The 20518-nt window shown below is 39.1% G+C and overlaps 1 protein-coding gene across 1 annotated transcript in view; it reads right to left on the bottom strand.

The window, feature by feature from the left end:
- The window catches only part of UBE2K (ubiquitin conjugating enzyme E2 K), a 71493-nt gene that overhangs the window by 9699 nt on the left and 41276 nt on the right, over positions 1 to 20518 (bottom strand). Inside the window, exon 4 of the mRNA XM_047798356.1 lies at positions 12888 to 12970. Within this exon, the coding sequence (XP_047654312.1) occupies positions 12888 to 12970 (83 nt within the window). The remainder of the gene's footprint in view (positions 1 to 12887; positions 12971 to 20518) is intronic.

Genomic DNA, 20518 nt, shown 5'->3' with positions numbered 1-20518 from the left:
CATCATCACCTGGGAACTTGAAAGAAATGAAAATTCTTGGCCTCGTCCTTTATCTACTAAATCAGAAACTCTAGAGTGGTTTAAGAGTTACTCCAAGTGATTATGATGCAAATTAATGTTTGAGTAATACTGCTTTAGTGCATTATAGCTTAAGCTAATTGAAAAAGGCTGTTCTGGAGTTACCGTCGTGGCTCAGTGCTTAATGAATTCGATTAGGAACCATGAGGTTGCGGGTTTGATCTCTGGCCTTGCTCAGTGGGTTAAGGATCTGGTGTTGTCGTGAGCTGTGGTGTAGATTGCAGATGTGGCTCCGATCCCGAGTTGCTGTGGCTCTGGCATAGGCCAGCAGCTACAGCTCCTATTACCCTAGCCTGGGAACCTCCATATGCAGAGGGAGTGGCCCTAGAAAAGGCAAAAAGACAAAAAAGAAAAGAAAAGAAAAAAAGGCTGCTCTAAGCCAATAAAATAAAATCAATATCACAAACACAGGTCTATATTTTACCTATTAGAAAAAAAAATTATACTAGAAATGGCTCTTTATCTAAAATACTATCAGAATTGTCATCTATACTAAATTCCACAAAATGCATACTCATCTACAACAAGATGAGTACTTACTGAGAAATGGCGGAGTAGCAAGTGTAGTAAGTGTAGCAAGGAGTACTTACAAAAGGACACTAGTAAACCTTTTGGTATGTTGGTTATGTTTGCTATTTTGATTGTATGATGGTTTCATGGACGTGTATATACATCCAAACTCATCAAATTGTTCAATATGTGATGTTTACAATCGATTACACCTCAACAAAGCATTTTAAAAAGTTGTGTTCTAAGAGTTCCCTGGTGGCCTAGCGGTTTAATGATCTGGCATTGTCAATCCTGTGGCTCAGGTTTGATCCCTGGCCCAGAAACTTCTGCATGCTGCAGGCATGGCTAAGTAAATAAATAAAAGTTGTGTTCCAAAAAAAACTATCAGAGATGTTCCAATGTGGCTCAGTGGGTTAAAAAGACCCAGCACTGCTGCAACTGTGGTGGAGGTTGCAACTGTGGCTCAGGTTTTGGTCAAAAAACTTACACACATGATGCAGGTATAACCTCAAAATAAAATAATTAATTTTAAAAACCTACTAGCATAAAAACTTTTACTGATCAATTTATCCTTTTAGAGAAACTACAGATAGAGGGAAACTTTGGTTATGATGCCATCTTTTTTCGGCCATGCCTGCAGCATACAGAAGTTCCTGGGCTAGATATCAAACTAAGCCACAGCTGAGAGTTCCCACTGTGGCTCAGCAGGTTACAGACCTGGCTAGTATCCATGTAGATGCAGGTTCGATCCCTGGTTTCACTCAATAGGTTAAGTATCCCATACTGCTGTGGCTGTGGTGTAGGCCTCAGCTGCAGCTCTGATTCGACCCCTAGCCTGGGAACTTCCATATGCCAAGGTGTGTCCTTAATAAGGAAAGGAAAAAACAAAGACAAAAAAAAAAAAAAAAAAACGCCTAAGCCACAGCAGTGACAAAGCCAAATCCTTAACCACTAGGCCACCAAGGAATCCCAAGACTAGAATTTTAAAAACTTTCAAAACTGCTATATGGTTTTATGCAATGGCAATCCACGCCCCCATGCCTGCAGCAAGTTCCCAAGCCCGGGGTTGAGCCATAGCCACAGTAGAAGCAAAGCTGAGTAGTTATGCTGTGAGCCACACAGGAAGCCCTGTAATAGAAATTTCTAATTCTAAAATAGGGCTGAGAAAACAAAATTATTTTTCCAGACTAAAGTTCTAAATCTTCTAAGAGCGTGGACAAGTAATTTTCAACAAAGAGCTGTAATATCTTTATTAATTTATTTTTTATTTAATTAATTTATTTATTTTTGTCTTTTTAGGGCTGCACCTGCGGCATATGGAGGTTCCCAGGCTCAGGGTTGAATTGGAGCCATAGCTGCTGGCCTACGCCACAGCCATAGCAACAGCAGATTCTAGCCAAGCCTGCAACCCACACCACAGCTCACAGCAACGCTGGATCCTTAACCCACTGAGTGAGGCCAGGGATTGAACCTGTCTGTGTCCTTATGGATACTAGCCAGATTTGCCTCTGCTAAGCCACAACGGAAACTCCAGCTGTAACAAATTTAGAATGGACACTATTCCCTTAAGATAGTAGTCAAAGCATAAAATTTCAAATTTAGTCCTTGTTTATTCTTATCCTGCCATTACCAATATAACAATATAACAAAGTGAAATCTTTCTTAGTCAGAAGTACACGACTCTAATTGCATTTTATATGTGGGTAATTTTAAAGAGAATGTTTAAAGGCATATGCACATTAAGAGAAGCCCAGATAACAGTCTGAGCTTACACCAGTCAAAAAAGGACAAAAATACAAAATATCAAAGAAATAGAATATACAAAGTTAAGCTGGATAGTCTAATATCCCAATGGACTTAATTTAGAAATCTATAACAACACTTTAAACAAAACTTTAAGTTACATAATTTTTCACTAATGCAATGATTTTATTAAAGGAAATTATCTAAATATTGAAGAAAAATCTTCAAACGGTGTATTTCATACTAAAACAATGATTAAACTCACAATAATTAGCAATAAAAACATGAAAGCATGCAAAATAAAAGGCATCAAATCTTACAAATCTCAGCAAAACCTTAATAACATCACATGTGTAGCTTTATATATTTACATCTCAATAAGGCAAGGCAGTAAACACCTCTCTTTTTTTTTACTTTTGTTTTCCCTTTTTTGGCTGTACCCAAAACACATGGAATGAAAAGCCACAGCTGCAGAAATGCCCCTTAACTTGCTGTGCTGAGCAAGGGATTGAACCAGCAATGCAACAGACACAAGCTGGATCATTAACCCTCTACATCACAGTGGGTACTCCAAGTAAATATTTTTCTTTAAAAACTTAATGAGTTATCAGAAAAGTGAAGTTGGACCCTTGTCTTGCCTTATACCTTATATAACAACATTTTAAAATGGGGGCGTTCCCGTCATGGCGCAGAGGAAACGAATCCGACTAGGAACGATGAGGTTGTGGGTTCGATCCCTGGCCTCGCTCAGTGGGTTAAAGATCTAGCGTTGCCGTTAGCTGTGGTATAAGTTAAAGATGCAGCCCGGATCTGGCGTTGCTGTGGCTCTGGCATAGGCTGGCAGCTACAGCTCCGATTAGACCCCTAACCTGGAATATTATCCAGAGTTAAAAAGGAAGAGAAATCTGATAAATGGATGAATCCTGAGAGCATTATACTAAGTGAATCCAGGACGAAAAAGATAAATATTATGATTCATGAGGTATCTGGAGTAATCAAATTCGGAGACAGAAAAAGCAGAAGAGAATGAGAAGTTATTTAATGGATACAAGTGTTTCAGTTTCGCAAGATAAAACAGGTTTGGGGGCAGGGAGGAAGGTAAGGTGTGGGAATGAAGAAGCAGAACACAGAGGATTTTTAGGGCAGTGAAAATACTCTTTACATACATGTCATTACGCCTATCTTCAAACACAGAGAATGTATACTATCTAGAATGAACCATAATATAAACTAGGGGCTTTATGGGTAATTGGGATGTGCCAATGCAGACTGACCAACTGTAACAAACATACCACTCTGGGGGATGTTCAGAATGGGGTAGTGTAGACTATGCATGTGTAGGGGCAGGGAGTACATGGGAAATCTCTGTACCTTCCTCTCAAGTTTTGCTGTGAACCTAAACCTGCTCTAAAAACATCATCTTATGTTTTTAAAAAAGTCCTGGAGATTGGTTGCACAACAATGTGAATATACTTAATATTACTAAATGGTACACATTAAGACAGTTAATGTTATAATGGTATACGTCATTAAAAACAACAACAGTTAATCTGAAACAAAGATGCTCACTCTCACCAAGTCTCTTCAACACAGTACTGGAAGTCCTAGCCACAGCAGACAAGGAAAAGAAATAGAAGGGATTCAAATTGGTAAGGAAGATGTAAAACTGTCATTACATGAAGATGATATGGCCATACTACCCAAAGCAATTGGCAGATTTAATACAGTCACTATCAAATTACCCATGATGTTTTTTTACAGAACTAGAAAAATCCAAAACTTTACATGAACCATGAAAGACCCAGAATTGCTATAAGCATTCCTGAGGAAAAAGAACAGAGCAGGAGGCATAACCCTCTTTGACTTTAGACAATACTACAAAGCTACAGTAATCAAAACATCATCAGACTGGCATAAAAACAGGCAAACGGATCAATGGAACAGAATAGAGTCCAAAAATAACCCCACACACCCATAAGCAATTTAATCTTCAACAAAGGAGGCAAGAATATAAAATGGGTAAAAGATAGTCTCTTCAGCAAGTGATGCTGAGAAAGTTGGACAACTGCATATAAACCAATGAAGTTAGAACATACTCTCATACCATACACAAAAATAAACTCCAAATGGCTTTTAAAGACTTAAACATAAGACATGACACCATTAAACTTCTAGAAGAGAACAGAGGCAAAACATTTTCTGACATAAAGCGTACCAATGTCTTCTTAGATCAGTCTCCCACGGCAATAGAAATAAAAACAGGAGTTCCCGTTGTAGCACAGCAGAAACAAATCCGACTAGAAACCATGAGGTTGCGGGTTTGATCCCTGCCCTTGCTCAGTGGGTTAAGGATCTGGCGTTGCTGTGGCTCTAGTGTAGGCTGGCAGCTGTAGCTCCAATTAGACCTCTAGCCTGGAAACCTCCATATGCCGGGGGTGCAGCCCTAAAAAGACAAAAGACAAAAACAAAAACAAAAAAAGAAAGAAAAGCAAAAATAAATAAATGGGACCTACTTTAAAAAATTTTTGCACAGCAAAGAAAACCAAAAACAAAATGAAATGACCACCGATAGAATGGCAGAAAATAGTTGCAAATGATGCAAGTGACAAGGGCTTAATCTTCAAAATATACAAACAGCTCATATAATTCAATAACAAAAAAAAAAAAAACAAAAAACACAAGAGTTCCCACCGTGGCTCAGTGGAAACAAACCTGACTAGTATCCATGAGGATTCAGGTTTGATCCCTGGTCTTGCTCAGTGGGTTAAAGATCTGGTGTTGCCATGAGCTGTGGTGCAGATTGCAGACACGACTAGGATCCAGTGTTGCTGTGGCTAGGGCATGGGCCCGCAGCTACAGCTCCAATTTGACAACTAAGCCTGGGAACTTCCACATGCACAAATGCATGGGGGTGTGGCCCTAAAAAGGCAAAACAAAAACCCCAACCAAACCAAACCTAACAAAAACCCCAACCAAACCAACAAAAAAATACAAAAACCAAAAAAAAAAAAAAACCAAAAACCTAATCAGAAAATGGGCAGAAGTGAACAGATGTTTCTCCAAAGACGACATACAAATGCCCAAAAGAAACATGAAAAAATGTTCATCATTGCTAATTATTGGAAAAATGTTAATCAAAACTACAATGAGATACCACCTCACAGTGGACAGAATGGCCATCATTAATAAGTCTACAAAATAAGGGAGTTCTGCTGTGGCTCAGCAGAAACAAACCAAACAAGTACCCATGAGGATGTGGGTTCAATCCATGGCCCTGTTCAGTGGGTTAAGAATCCAGTGTTGTCGTGAGCTGTGGTGTACATCGAAGAGGTGGCTTGGATCCTGCATTGCTGTGGCATAGGCCCCTAGCCTGGGAACCTCCATATGCTGCAGGTGTGACCCTAAAAGAGAGAGAGAGGGAAAAAAAGAGATTCTACAAAATAACAAATGTTAGAGAGGGTATGGAGAAAAGGGAACCCTCCTACACTGTTGGTAGAAATATAAATTAGTACAGTCACCATGGAAAACAGTATGGAAGTTCCTTAAAAAACTAAAAATAGAATTACCATATGATGTGGCAATCCCACGCCTGGGCATATACCCAGACAAAACTATAACTCATATATAGTTCCCATTGTGGCTCAGCGGGTTAGGAATCTGACTAGCATCCATAAAGATGCAGGTTTGATCCCCGGCCTTGCTGAGTAGGTTAAGGATGCAGCACTGCCGTGAGCTGTGGTATAGGTAGCAGACACAGTCGCTTGGATCTGGTGTTGCTGTGGCTGAGGTACAGACTAGCAGCTGCAGATCAAATTTGACCCCTAGCCTGGGAACTTCCATATGTTGAAGCTGTGACGCTAAGAAGAAAAAAAAAAAAAAGACACATGTACCCCTATTTCAGAGCAGCACTATTTATAACAGCCAAGACATGGATACAACCTGAATGTCCATGGATAGATGAATGGATAAAGATGTGATATATACGGAATATTACTTAGACATTAAAAAGAAAGAAATAATGCCATTTGCAGCAAAATGGATGGACCCAGAGATTATCATACTAAGCAAAGTAAGTCAGAAAGACAAATACCACTTGATGTCACTTATACGTGAAATCTAAACTATGATACAAATCAAGGTGCCTTGTTAGCACAGTAGGTAGTGCATGAGTCTCATAAAATATGATACAAATCAACATATCTACAAAATAAAAACAGACGAGAGTATAGAAACAGACGTGTTCAGAGTTAGGGGGGTGTAAGGAGAGGAAGGATTAGGAGTCTAGAATAAGCAGAGGCAAACTATTATATATATGATGTATAACAAGCACAGAGAACTATATTCAATAGTCTGTGATAAATCATAATGAAAAAGAATATGGGCGTTCCTGCTGTGGTGCAGTGGGTTAAGAATCAACTGCAGCAATGTGAGTTGTTGTGGAGGTGTGTGTTTGATCCCAGGCCTGGGGCAGTGGGTTAAAGGATTTGGTGTAGCTACAGCATAGGTGGCATCTGTGGATTGGACTCAATCACCAGCCTGGGTGCGGCCATTAAAAAAAAAAAAAAGAATATGAAAAAGAATATGTATGTGTAAATGAGTCACTTTGTTATACAGCCGAAATTAACACAATGTTGTAAACGAACTGTACCTCAAAAAAATGTTTTAAGTAAAGAAATAAGAGTTCCCGTCATGGCGCAGTGGTTAACGAATCCGACTAGGAACCATGAGGTTGCGGGTTCGGTCCCTGCCCTTGCTCAGCGGGTTAAGGATCTGGCATTGCCGTGAGCTGTGGTGTAGGTCGCAGACGCGGCTCAGATCCCATGTTGCTGTGGCTCTGGTGTAGGCTGGCAGCTACAGCTCTGATGAGACCCCTGGTCTGGGAACCTCCATATGCCACAGGAACAGCCCAAGAAATGGCAAAAAGATGAAAAAAAAAAGAAAGAAAAAAAAATAGTTAAGATGGTAAATTTCATGTCATGTATTTTACAATTAAATATTATTTATTTATTTAGCTTTTTTTAAGGGCCCAACATATGTCCAGACGTTCCCAGGCTAAGGGTCGAATAGGAGCTGCAGCTGCTGACCATAGCCATAGCAATGTCACATCTGAGCAGTGTCTGTTACCTACACCACAACTCACAGCAAAGTCAGGTCCTTTAAAACACTGATAAGGGCCAGGGACTAAAGCCATATCCTCATGGATACTAGTCGGGTTCGTTACTGCTGAGCCACGATAACAACTCTTTCATCTAATTTTCTTTTCACAAAGTAATGATTACATTCATACTACATTGAGATGTTTAGCGTTAAATGTGTAAAATTCACATAAATTATTAAAAACAAGTCCAAACAAGAGTATGAAATTTCAAAATGTTAGCTCGTTTTAAGTAATCAGTGGATAATATGAGTATCTCATAAATCTATCTTCAGTAAATTAATTCTGCAAGATCTCAAAATCACTAAGCACAGTTAACATGGCTAATTAAATATTAATCCACTTGGACTAGGTGGGGCCTTTAATATGTTGAATAAGCATATGCATTGCTTGTATTGTTGAGTAACTTTTGTTAAGGATATTCCAGAAGACCATCAATAAATAATTCAGTATTTACTCAAAACACTGAATGCTACTTAAAGAGAATGGCAGCTTTTTATTATAATTCCTTGACCAAGGTATAATAAGCAGAGTAAAATGCTATACAGATAGTTGAATTTTTAATTTATGTGTGCATCCATGGTAACCACTACTTAGATCAAAATAGAGAGTTATTTCCAGCATTCAAAAAACCCCACTTATTTACAACCCTTGCCTACCCCCACCACTGTCCTAGTTTTTCTTTTTTTTGGTCCTAGTTTCTATCACCAAAAACTAGGGTTTTTTGGGGGGGGGGGGGAGTTCCTGTCGTGGCCCAGCAGAAACGAATCAGACTAGGAACCAAGAGGTTGTGGGTTCCATCCCTGGCCTTGATCAGTGGGTTAAGGATCTGGCGTTGCCGTGAGTTGTGGTGTAGGTCATAGATGGGTCTCGGACCCCCAGTTGCCGGCTGTGGTATAGGCCAGCAGCTACAGCTCTGATTTGAGCCCTAGCCTGGGAACCTCCATATGCCACAGTGTGTGGCCCTAAAAAGACAAAAACAAAACAAAATAAGCTAGTTTTGATTCATCTTGGATTTCATAAAATGAACTCATATAATACATACTCCTTTGTGTCTGGATTTCGTCACTCAACATGTCTATGAGAATCACCCATGCTGTCTGTATTAAGATGCTTTTGTTTTACCTGCTATGTAGTGTTCCAGTATATGATTATACCATTATATATCCATTCTCTGGGTTATTCGCAGTTTGAATAAATCTGCTATGAATATTCTTGTACAAGAGTTTTGGTAGACACATGCACTCATTTCTCTTAGATGTATACCAAGGAGTAGAAGTGCTAGGCCTATATGCTTAGCTTTTTTAGGTACTGCTCGTTGAGCGGCTGAACCACATTCTTACCAGCAATGAATAAGAAACATTCCAACAGTACGGTGGTATCTAACTGTGAATTTAATTTGTATTTCCCTGGTGACTAATGATGCTGAGCAGAGCCTACCAACCATCTAGATATTCTCCTAGTGCCTGTTCCTGTGTTTTGGAAGATCAGCATCAATGAGAGCAAATTTTAGGTGATGAAATTTTCTCCCCAGGTGGACACCTTTAGTCATAAGTGTCAATAGACAAACATCAGAAAATGGTTTAAACACTGGGTATGTTATGAAGTTAAGATATAAACTATACTATGATAAGGTTTTTTTTTTTCTTCCCCCTGAGTGCATGTTGAAGTTCCTGGGCCAGGGATCGAATGAGCACCACCATAGAGGTCCAATCTGCTGCAGTCACAATACCAGATCCTTAATCCACTGTGCCAAGGGAGAACTCCAATCTCGGTCTTTTTTTAATACCTGTGGATGGTGGTCTACCTTTAATATTTAACAGCTTATGTCTGGAGTTCTCTTGTGGTACAAGTTCACCTGCCTTAGGAAATGGGAATAGCTGATTAAAAGTATTCTGATATAAAATTTATTAAGTTCTCCCTACACATACCATACTCTTTCAACTATTTATAGGAAGATAATCAGAAATGGTAGTAGTACTGCTAGCATAACTCTGAGCAAAAAGGGAAGACAGTGGAAAATTTTAGCCTGGAGTTTCATTTTCAAAGGGGCAGAGTTTCATTCTGGCTGCTGAGAATAGCCTGAGACAAGTCAGAAGCAGAGGGACAGGCTGCTGTAGCCATCCAGGCAAGAGGTAATGCTACTTAGGACAAGGCAGTAGTAGTGAGCTGATGATAAATAAGGTTTTGGAGGTTTCAACAACAGGATTTGCAGATGGGATATAAGGATACCAGAGCAAGAAGAAACAAGGATCATGATGAGGTTTTGGCCTGAACAATTCCAAAGAAGTAGCTGCCAAAACTTAGATGGGGAAGAACTAGGTTTGGGGTTGGGGAAATAATTCAGTTCACAACATGTTTAAGTTTGAGATGTCCATTACATATCCAAGTATAGATGTTAAACAGGCAGCAGGACATAAATATGAAGTTAAGGACAAATTTGTGAGTTGCCAATATATAGATGGTGAAGTTATGAAGTCAGATGAGCTCTCCAAGGAAGTGGGCAATAGATGGAGAGAAGCAGAGGTCAAGACTTAACCCTGGGCAAAGTTCTAGGAGGTGAGGGAGGAACTAGTTGAGAAGTCTGGGAGTGGCAAAAGGAAAGGGAGAACAGAACAGTTGTACTGGAAACCAAGTGGAAAAAAAAAAAAAGCCAAATGTCTTTGATACTGCAAATATTCATTAGTATAACTGAAGGTAGGACCTACAAGGGGTCTCTGAGATGACTTTACAGATAAAAATACTGAGGCACATAAATTCAATAAATTGCAAAAAGTCACAAATCAAAAAGACTGACAGAAGATGAAGTTAAGGACTATTCCACAATGTTCACTGTATGAAATACAGATCAAGAAACTAGATCCTGGAGTTCCCCTTGGCTAAGTGGTTAACAAACCCAACTAGGATCCATGAGGATGTGGGTTTGATCCCTGGCCTTGCTCAGTGGGTTAAGGATTTGGCATTGCGGTGAGCTGTGTGTGGTGTAGGTCGCAGACAAGGCTCAATTCCCACGTTGCTGTGGCTTTGGCATAGGCCGGCAGCAGCAGTTCTGATTTGATCCCTAGCCTGGGAACCTCCATATGCCACAGGTGTGTCCCTAAAAAGCAAAAGAAAAGAAAAGAAACTAGATCCCAAGAGATGATCTACTGAGGGAGAGGCTTTACTCAGATGTGCTATTAGAATGGAAAAACAAAATCAAGCCAAATCAGCAATTCCTATCTGTTTATTCAGTTACTAAATAAACCAAATGACCAAATACACTAAAGGTTGTCATTCCTGTTTCACTTTGTTCAGGTTCCATTCTTTCCTTAACAAATCAAACTCATTACGTTTTCTTCCACTCCAATGTTTTTCTTTTTTGCTTTTTAGGGGCGCGCCTGCTGCATGTCGAAGTTCCCAGGCTAGGCACTGAATCAGAGCTACAGCTGCTGGCCTACACCGCAGCAAGAGCAACGTGGAATCCAAGCTTCATCTGTGATCTACACCATGGCTCATGGCAACACCAGAGCAAGGCCAGGGATCGAACCTACATCCTCATGGATACTAGTCAGGTTTGTTACCACTGAACCACAATGGGGAACTCCCAATCCAATGTCTTTTTGTATCTCTTATCTTAGTTTTTCAATCAATATTGTGAGAATACGTCAGACTCTAGTCTAAGAGAGATACATAAAACAACTCATTTAATCTTCTCAACAGCTCTATGAAATAGCTATTCATTTTTTCAGATGAGGAAACTAAGGCACAAAGACCAGGTAATTTACTCAAGACCATACAAGTGACTAAGTGGCAGAGCCCCTATTTTAACCTAATGGTAACAGAATTATAAACTCTTAAAAAAAATTATGCTAAGATAAAATCAGACAAAATATGTGAAAGCATTATAAAGCACTGTGCAAACAAAGATATCACCTACAAAAGTACTTCTTTTTCCCCTGCCATGCCCATGGCACGTGGAGGTTCCCAGACCAGGGACTGAACCCACACCACAGTTGCAACCTGAGCTGTTAGGAGTGAAAACACTGGATCCTTAATCCACCCCACCTCAAGGGAACTCCAAAAGTACTCCTTAGAACCTTAACTGTATTGAATTAACACAACTTTTTTTTGGCTGCACCTGCAACATGTGGAAGTTCTAGGACCAGGAATTGAACTCTTACCACAGCAGTGACCCTCACCACAGCAGTGACAGCACTGAATCCTAAATTCACTGAGCTGCCAGGAAACTTCTCAATTACCACAAATTCTAACATTTTCACCACCTACATTCTACCCAAGTCAGAGCTGATTACCTCAATACTTTAGTCTTGGAGTTCCCTTTGTGGCTCAGTGGCTAACGAGTCCGACTAGAAATCATGAGGTTTCGGGTTCAATCCCTGGCCTCACTCAGTGGGTTAAGGATTCAGCGTTGCCATGAGCTGTGGTGTAGGTCGCAGACACGGCTCAGATCTGGCATTGCTGTGGCTCCTGGTGTAGGCCGGCGGCTACAGCTCCGACTGGACCCCTAGCCTGGGAACCTCCATATGCTGCAGGAGCAGCCCAGAACTGGCAAAAAGACAAAAGACAAAACAAAACAAAACAAACAAAAAAACCTCAACTTTAGTCTTTAACAAATATCTTCCTGAGGTAGCAAAAAATCAAATCTACCGAAACAAATGAAATCCAAGACTTCTTGAGATGTAAAGCTAGTATCTGGCGTTACCTAAGAGTTAACTATTTAAATATAGATTCCAATTTTGGAGTTCCCACTGTGGAGCAGTGGGTTAAGAATCCAACTGTAGCAGCTTGGTTCACTGCAGAGGTATGGGTTCAATTCCCAGCCCAGCACAGTGGATTAAAGGATCTGGTGTCGCTACAGCTGTGGCATAGGTTGCAGCTATGGCTTGAATTCAATCCCTGGCCCAGGAATTCCATGTGCCCCAGGTGCAGCCATTAAAAAAAAATACTAGAAGTTCTAGTTGTGGCTCAGCAGTAACGAACCCAACTAGTATCCTTCAGGATGCAGGTTCAATCCCTGGCCCTGCTCAGTGGGTTAAAGGATCCGGCATTACTGTGAGCTGCGGTGTAGGTTACAGATGAAGCTTGGATCTAGCGTCGCTATGGCTGTGGCATAGGTCAGCAGCTATAGCTCCTACTCGACCCCTATCCTGGGAACTTCTTTCTATATGCTGCAGGTGCGGCCCTAAAAAGAAAACAAACAAACAAACAACAACAACAAAAAGACTCCAATTTCAACTGTATTTTCTCTTATGTACTCAAGAGACTTCACTATTTAAAAAGTATTGCCCAAATATGACAAAGTATGATATATGCTTACATTTTGAGACAAGTACATTTAACACTCTAAACAGTCTTGGAATTCATATGACAGAAGAGAGAAAGTTAATTCAAAATCTCTTACCATTGATCTTTCAGGATATCCAAACAAATAGCCCCTGTGACGGAACTAATATTAGGATGCCATATTTTTGTGATAAACCGGACCTAGAATATAAAGCACACTTAAGTTTTTAAGTAACAGAAATAAAGATATATAGTTTATGCAGAACTACCAGAAAATGTAAACCTTGGGTTAAAAAAAAAAAAAAAAAGCCATACATACTTACATCATTGAGTAGAAGACAAAGCATTCACTAAACTGAATGCTGTCAATGACATACACTCTTTTTAAACCTTTTAATAATAAATGCTCTGTCTTTAGAGAAACCCAATAATTACTAGATGTTTACAAGTTACCTAGCATAATGTCAGATGCTATGATAAATTTAACATGGACTAAAACTATTTACGTAGATAAAGTAGTATGAAAAAGTTAAAACATAGATAGTAAATGGCAATTTACTTAGTGTGAAAAAGGGTAAGAAAACAAGCAAAATCAGTACGTGCAGTAAGTGACTATAAGATTGGTCCTGATTTTCCTGCAGCATTTTTGTCTTAAATTCTTAAAAAAAAAAAAGTCAACAAATATTTAAAGGCCTACTATTATCTGCAGGCAATGAGGCTCAGAGTTTAAGAAATTTACCCAACATCAAATAAGTAGTTAGCAAGAGAACAAATTACAAACTCATACAATCTGATTTCAGATTCTGAGGGTCTAATTACTTATTTGTCTTTCCATGAATAAGAAATCAACAAAGTGGAAATGCTAACTCTATCGGATCACTTTGAAATGAAATCTAGATTCATAAGCTTTTATTTATGAGTTTTTGGAGGAGAAAGAGGATGATGATGACATCTGACAACACATGATAGTCCTCTAAGTCAAAATTCTTTAACGATTTTTTTTTTTTTTGGTCTTTTTGTCTTTTTAGTGTCGCACCCGTGGCATATGGAGGTTCTCAGGCTAGGGGTCGAATCAGAGCTACAGCTGCCAACCTTCACCACAGCCACAGCCACATGGGATCCGAGCTGCGTCTATGACCTACACAACAGCTCACAGCAACCCCCACCAGATCCTTAACCCACTGAGTGAGTCCAAGGATCGAACTCGCAACCTTATGGTTATTAGTCAGGTTCGTTAACCACTGAGCCAGGATGGGAACTCCTAAAATTCTTTAACACTTAATAGATTAATTACTATGAGCCAAGCTATGTTTCAAGTACCTTATATGCTTCAAGTCTAAGCTATTTATGGAAAGAAGATAAAAAAAGATTTGCTTCTACTTCTCTCCTTATGATTTGTCTATACTACCTGCCTCTAATTCCTCACATACTCACTAACTTAAATGCCAGCTGAAAAAGTACTTTTAAGTCACCAATGGCTTCAAAACACCTAAAACTAATGGAGACTTTGTACCCGATCAATTCTTAGAATAACTTTACTGCTTTCAGTAATATCTACTTCTTTCCATCTACAGAATACCCTATCTTTAAAGGAGATTATCATTCTTTACCTGGCTTACTAAACAGCTGATTGATTTTACACTGTCAGTTTGCTCCCTTCCATCCATTCCCCACACTAAAACCAAAGATGGCCCTTTAGAACAATCCTGATTCAGGTCACTACTCTCCTTAAGGCCCTTTATTGACTTCTCATTGCCTTTAATGTAACCCATTCTCAAATTAGCCCTAGGCTACCTCTCAAATTTCACTTCCGCCCCACATTCTGTGCATTCCATGCAAATGCTCAACAAGTCATATATATATATATATATATATATATATATATATATATATATATATATCTTGAGTCGCAGTTGCAACCTGTACCACAGCTATGGCAACACTGGATCTTTAACCCACCAAGTCACACAGGAACTTAGAGCAAATCATTTTTAAAAATTAAAAAAAAAAAAGGGAGTTCCCGTCGTGGAGCAGTGGTTAACGAATCCGACTAGGAACCATGAGGTTACGGGTTTGGTCCCTGCCCTTACTCAGTGGGTTAACGATCCGGCGTTGCCATGAGCTATGGTGTAGGTCGCAGACGCGGCTCGGATCCCGAGTTGATGTGGCTGTGGTGTAGGCCGGCGGCTACAGCTCCGATTCGACCCCTAGCCTGGGAACCTCCATATGCCGCGGGAGCGGCCCAAAGAAATAGCAAAAAAAGACAAAAAAATAAAATAAAATAAAATATTTTTTCTTTGCCTCGGAGACTTCATATGTTTCTTCTTTCAATACCTCTTATCCTAGATAACTCCTACCTATTCTTCAAGTTTCAGCTTCTATGATCATTTCTTCCTGGCCTATTCCCATAGTACCCTGTACTTTGTCATGGTACTGATCACAATTCTATTATCTCTTCCTTATTCTTTGTCTTTCCTAAAAGACATGGTGTCTCTCTTGCTTACTAGAGCATTCCAAGTATTTCAAATGCCTCAAATTGAATGAATATACAATTAACACTACGACAAACCTGGTATTATAAGGCTAAACAGTATTCTTCTCAAATATAGTGCAAAAAATAAAGGCATATAGGGCTTATGTACAACAAACTTTTCGTTATAACAGATATAGTGACATCTTACTTTTTACCATGCATCGACTTCAAAGCTTTATAAAGATACAAAATAACTGTATGCCATAATTTCAATAACTCAAGGATATCACAGCATTCCATGACTTTATTATTATTTTCTTAATTTGTACTACAAACTACAGTTAGGAATAAAAAGTGATGAATTTGCAGATAATCCAATAAAAATAACTTTTAATGGGATACTCCATTATTCCCAGCACAGATCTAAGTAACTGTCTTATAAACAGTTCTTTGGGTGCTCTTCCATTCTCTATCTCCTATTTCTCTCTTCTTTGTTATTCTTTACCATCAACTAGCTCCTTTCTTCGATTTTTCAGGTCTTTCTCAACCCTTAATCTTGGTACCCAAATGTATCCCATCATTCCATACTCAATTTATATCCACTGTATCTGTTACTTTCTCTCAGAGTGCTACCATCCTTGACCTATAGCAACAAAAATGTAGAATCAAAGAACTTGGAAGGAAGGAAGTATGAAATTAAGTAACAATACAAAGACATTCATTATGATCCACTTGAGTCATATTTGACCCTGATTACAAAGGAGATATGGGATGGTTTACAGTACTAAAATACTTGCATAAATAACCATTCAAGTTTCCTTATTTTCACAAATGAAATAATACTAGCACCATCTAGGTAACCTGACAACACTCATTAGCTTTGAGTAGCACTCAAAGAATTTAGAGACAAAAAATCTCAACACTATGTACGTAGGGTTACCAGACTGAAGTAAAGGAAGTGGATTGTTCTTAGTTATCTATATTGGTACACCATCATCAGTAATCCTATCTCTGCCTTCAGGATGTATCCTACATTCATGCGATCTTTAGTTCAACCAACATTTCAGCTTCTACTCCATGGCAGATATGAGCTCATATTTCCATCAGGATTTCCAGTTTCAAGCGTGGAACTCAAGGAAGTTAAAATATTAAACCAGCTTTAACTAGCTTACTGTACAAAAGAAAATGCTATTTTATTTTAAATACACATGTGTAGAGGAGATGACTCATTAAAGGTTATGAGCACTGACATTTATCCTCAATTTCGCATATGAAAATATATTTATACCAAGTAAAAAGAGGAAAATTCACAAACTAATCTCCAATACATCAGCTAGACAAATCACTGAGCTAGAGTTTTCCTAATTTAATGAGATTTTCATTAATAGAATATATAGTACAGCTTATTTTTTAAAAAATCTTGCTACTGTATAGCTCAGGGAATTATATCCAATTACTTCTGACTAAATATGATGGAAGATAATATAAGAAAAAGAGTGTATATATGTACGACTGGGTCACTTTGCTGTATACCAGAAATTGACACAATACTATAAATCAACTGTAATAAAAAATTGTTTAAAAATAGCACATTATGGAGAGATATTCACATTATGTTAAACAAAGATGACAGAAGCAGGAGTTCCCACTGTAGCTCAATGGAAAGGAACCTGACTAGTATCTGTGAGGATACGGGTTTGCTCCCTGGCCTCGCTCAGTGGGTTAAGGATCCAGCAATGCCAATAACTGTGGTGTAGGTCACAGACATGGTTCAGATCTGCCATTGCTGTGGCTTAGGCATAGGCTGGCAGCTTTAACTCCAATTCAACCCCTAGCCTGGGAAATTCCATATATGCAGCACCTGTGGGCCCCCCCCCCCCGCCAAAAAAGGACAGACAGTGCTAAACAATACGTATGATAATATCTGTGGAAAAGTTAAGGGATGTGTATATGAATATATATTCTTTAATTATATATATTTGTATATTTGTTGTTTGCACATACCTAAGAGATGTTTAAGGATAGAACAATCTGACAAAAATGACCACCTTCTGAGCAATGGCAATAAAGTATATGAGAAGAGCCTCTATTTCCTTTAAGTACATATGTAATATTGGATTTTTTAAATTAAAGCATGTGTTCTTTTCATAATAAAATAAATGAAAAAGAACAAAAGAAACTTTGGTTGCATGTATGCACTGAATCAAATTGCTCCTATGCTATATTCAGCTGATTCAAAGATCTATCTTCTCTGTCTGGAAGTAAACCTTCTGCTCTTCATGTCAATTGTTTATTCCAGAATAATAAATAGAAAATACTCTGGGACCATGTTAAGATAAATCAATGTAAGTTTTCAATCTTGTGTAATTTTAGCTGCACAGCTGTGAAAATATAATAGCTAACTTCAATACTTTCACCTAAGGCTTAAAGTTAAACTTAAGCCTACATATTAAACATTTGTAAACATAATTATGCAAGAATTTTACATAATTATTCCTCTCTGTTTTTTGTTTTTTAGGGCCACACCTGCAGCATATGGAGGTTCCCAGGCTAGGGTCTTATCAGAGCCATAGCTGCTGGCGTACACCATAGCCACAGCAACGCCAGATCCGAGCCGCGTCTGCAACCTACACCACAGCTGACGGCAACACCAGATCCTTAACACACTGAGCAAGGCCAGGGATCAAACCTGCAACCTCATGGTTCCTTGTCAGATTTGCTTCTGCTGTGCCACGACAGCAACTCCTTTTTGTCTTTATAGGGCTGCACCCACAGCATATGTAAGTTCCCAGGCTAGGGGCTGAATTGGAGCTGCAGCTGCTGGCCTATGCCACAGCAACACAAGATCCAAGCTGCATCTGTGACCTATGCCACAGCTTGCAGCAACGTCAGATTTTTAACCCATTGAACAAGGCCAGGGGTTGAAGCTGCACCCTTATGGATACTAGTCAGGTTCTTAACCCTCTTAACCTGCTGAGCCACAATGGGAACTCCTCCCCAGTCTTTCCATTATATTTACTAACCAGTAAAAATTCAAATCAATGTAGCTCATATTTAGAACATATTTTATCATTTATCACAAAATTAATTAGTATTTATCACAAAAGCTTAATGCCATAAATAGGATGAGTACCATATATACGAGAATACTAGGAGTTCCCATGGTGGTACAGTGAGTTAAGATTCTGACTGCAGTGGCTTGGGTTAATGGGAGGCCTGGGTTTAATCCCTGGCCCGGCACAGTGGGTTAAGGATTCGGGGCTGCCACAGCTTCTGCATAGGTCACAGCTGTGGTTCAGATTCAATCCCTTGCCTGGGAACTTCATTATATCATAGATGTGGTCATTAAAAAAAAAAAAAAATTCCAACTACAACTAAAAAATTGAAGCCAGAGGGAGACAAATTTGGTGGGCTGATTGAAGGAAGACTTTTCTGAATCTTTAAGCTACCTCAACATTGAATAGGTGTAATTAAGACAGTATTGGCCTGAAGAGCAACATGAGCTAGTAGCAAAAACATCAGACAGACCTCAGTTCTTATGTTTTGAGTCTACCTTTCTCATTCTTCTAAAAAAAGGCAAGAGAAAGAAGGGTTAATAGTGATTTCAAAGATTAAATGAAATAATGCATCAAGTGCCAAAAACAAAGCCAAGACTATGCAATCACTGGAGATATTTATAGACTAGAGAGGGAAATAAACATTTTTATTGAGACCATAATCCATTCCCATTTAAAGCACACAACTTAATTGGGTTTAGTATATTCACAGAATTGTGCAACCATCAACAAAAAGCTAATTTCTAACCATTTCATCACCTCGAAAAGAAACTATGTAACCATCAGCAGTCACACTCCATCCCTCCACACTCCTCCAGTCCTAAGCAACCACCAATCTACTTTTTTTCTCTATGATTTGCCTCTTCTAATATTCATAATAAATGAAATCATACATTGTGTGTCTTTTTATGACTGGCTTTTTCATTCAGCAAGATATTTTGAAAGTTCATTTATCTTACAGCACATATCAGTACTTTCATTCATTTTTCTTTCTTTCTTTTTTTTCTGTCTTTTTGCCTTTTCTAGGGCCACTCCCGTGGCATACGGAGGTTCCCAGGCTAAGGGTCGAATCGGAGCTATAGCCACTGGCCTACACCACAGCTCACGGCAACAGCTGATCCTTAACCCACTGAGCAAGGCCAGGGATTGAACCCGCAACCTCATGGTTCCTAGTTGGATTCGTTTACCACTGAGCCACGATGGGAACTCCTCATTCACTTTTATAACCAAATCCATGATATGGATATACATTTTATTTTTTCACTCAGTTAATGGACATATAGAGCACTTCCACTTCTTAGTGATTATAAACACTGATGGTATGAACATCTGTGTACAAGTTGTATGACTACATGTTTTCTTTTTCTTTTTTGGCTTTGCCTATGACAAACAGAAGTTCCCAGGCCAGGGATAAAACCTTTGCCACACCAGTAACCTAAACCACAGCAGTGACAATGCTGGATCCTTAACCACTAGGCCATCGGGAAATTCCTGGACACATGTTTTCATTTCTATTAGGTAGATACCTAGAAGTAAAACTGCTATGTTTACCATTTTGACCACACTATTTTCCAAAGCAGTCCAACACTTTACATTCTCATCAGCAATGTATGAGAATTTCAAATTATAGAGGAAATTTAAGCATCTATGCTACTGTATTTCACAATGATGTTGCAGAGAGAAGCCAATGGACTACTTCAAAAAGGCTCTCTTAGGAGTTCCCATTGTGGCACAGCAGAAATAAATCCAACTAGTATCCATGAGGATGCACGTTTGATCCCTGGCCTTGTTCAGTGGGTCAGAGATTTGGCATTGCCATGAGCTGGGGTGCAGATTGAAGATGCAGCTCGGATCTGGCCTTGCTGTGGCTGCGGTGTAGGCCAGCAGCTGTAGCTCTGATTTGACCCCTGCCTGGGAACTTCCATATGCCACAGGTACAGCTCTTAAATGCAAAAAATAAAAAAGAAGAAGGGTGTCTTAGGGTGGTAGTCATGGTTAACACTAGCTAATATTTACAGTGTGCTTAGTCTGTACAGGCACAAATAGTGTATTTCATTAAATCTCAGATACCATCAATATAGCACTAGTTTATAGATCTTGAGAGAGAAAAAACTCGGCCAATTAAGTTATGACATGACACCCACTGAAAGATGTATCTTGATTTCAGAGATGCTAAAAATGTGAAAAATGTTTCACAGAATTATTAAAATACTGTTTTTA

This window comes from Phacochoerus africanus, chromosome 10 (assembly GCF_016906955.1).
Source record: "Phacochoerus africanus isolate WHEZ1 chromosome 10, ROS_Pafr_v1, whole genome shotgun sequence".
NCBI classification, from domain to species: Eukaryota; Metazoa; Chordata; class Mammalia; order Artiodactyla; family Suidae; genus Phacochoerus; species Phacochoerus africanus.
This window is presented reverse-complemented; position numbering and strand designations above follow the sequence as displayed.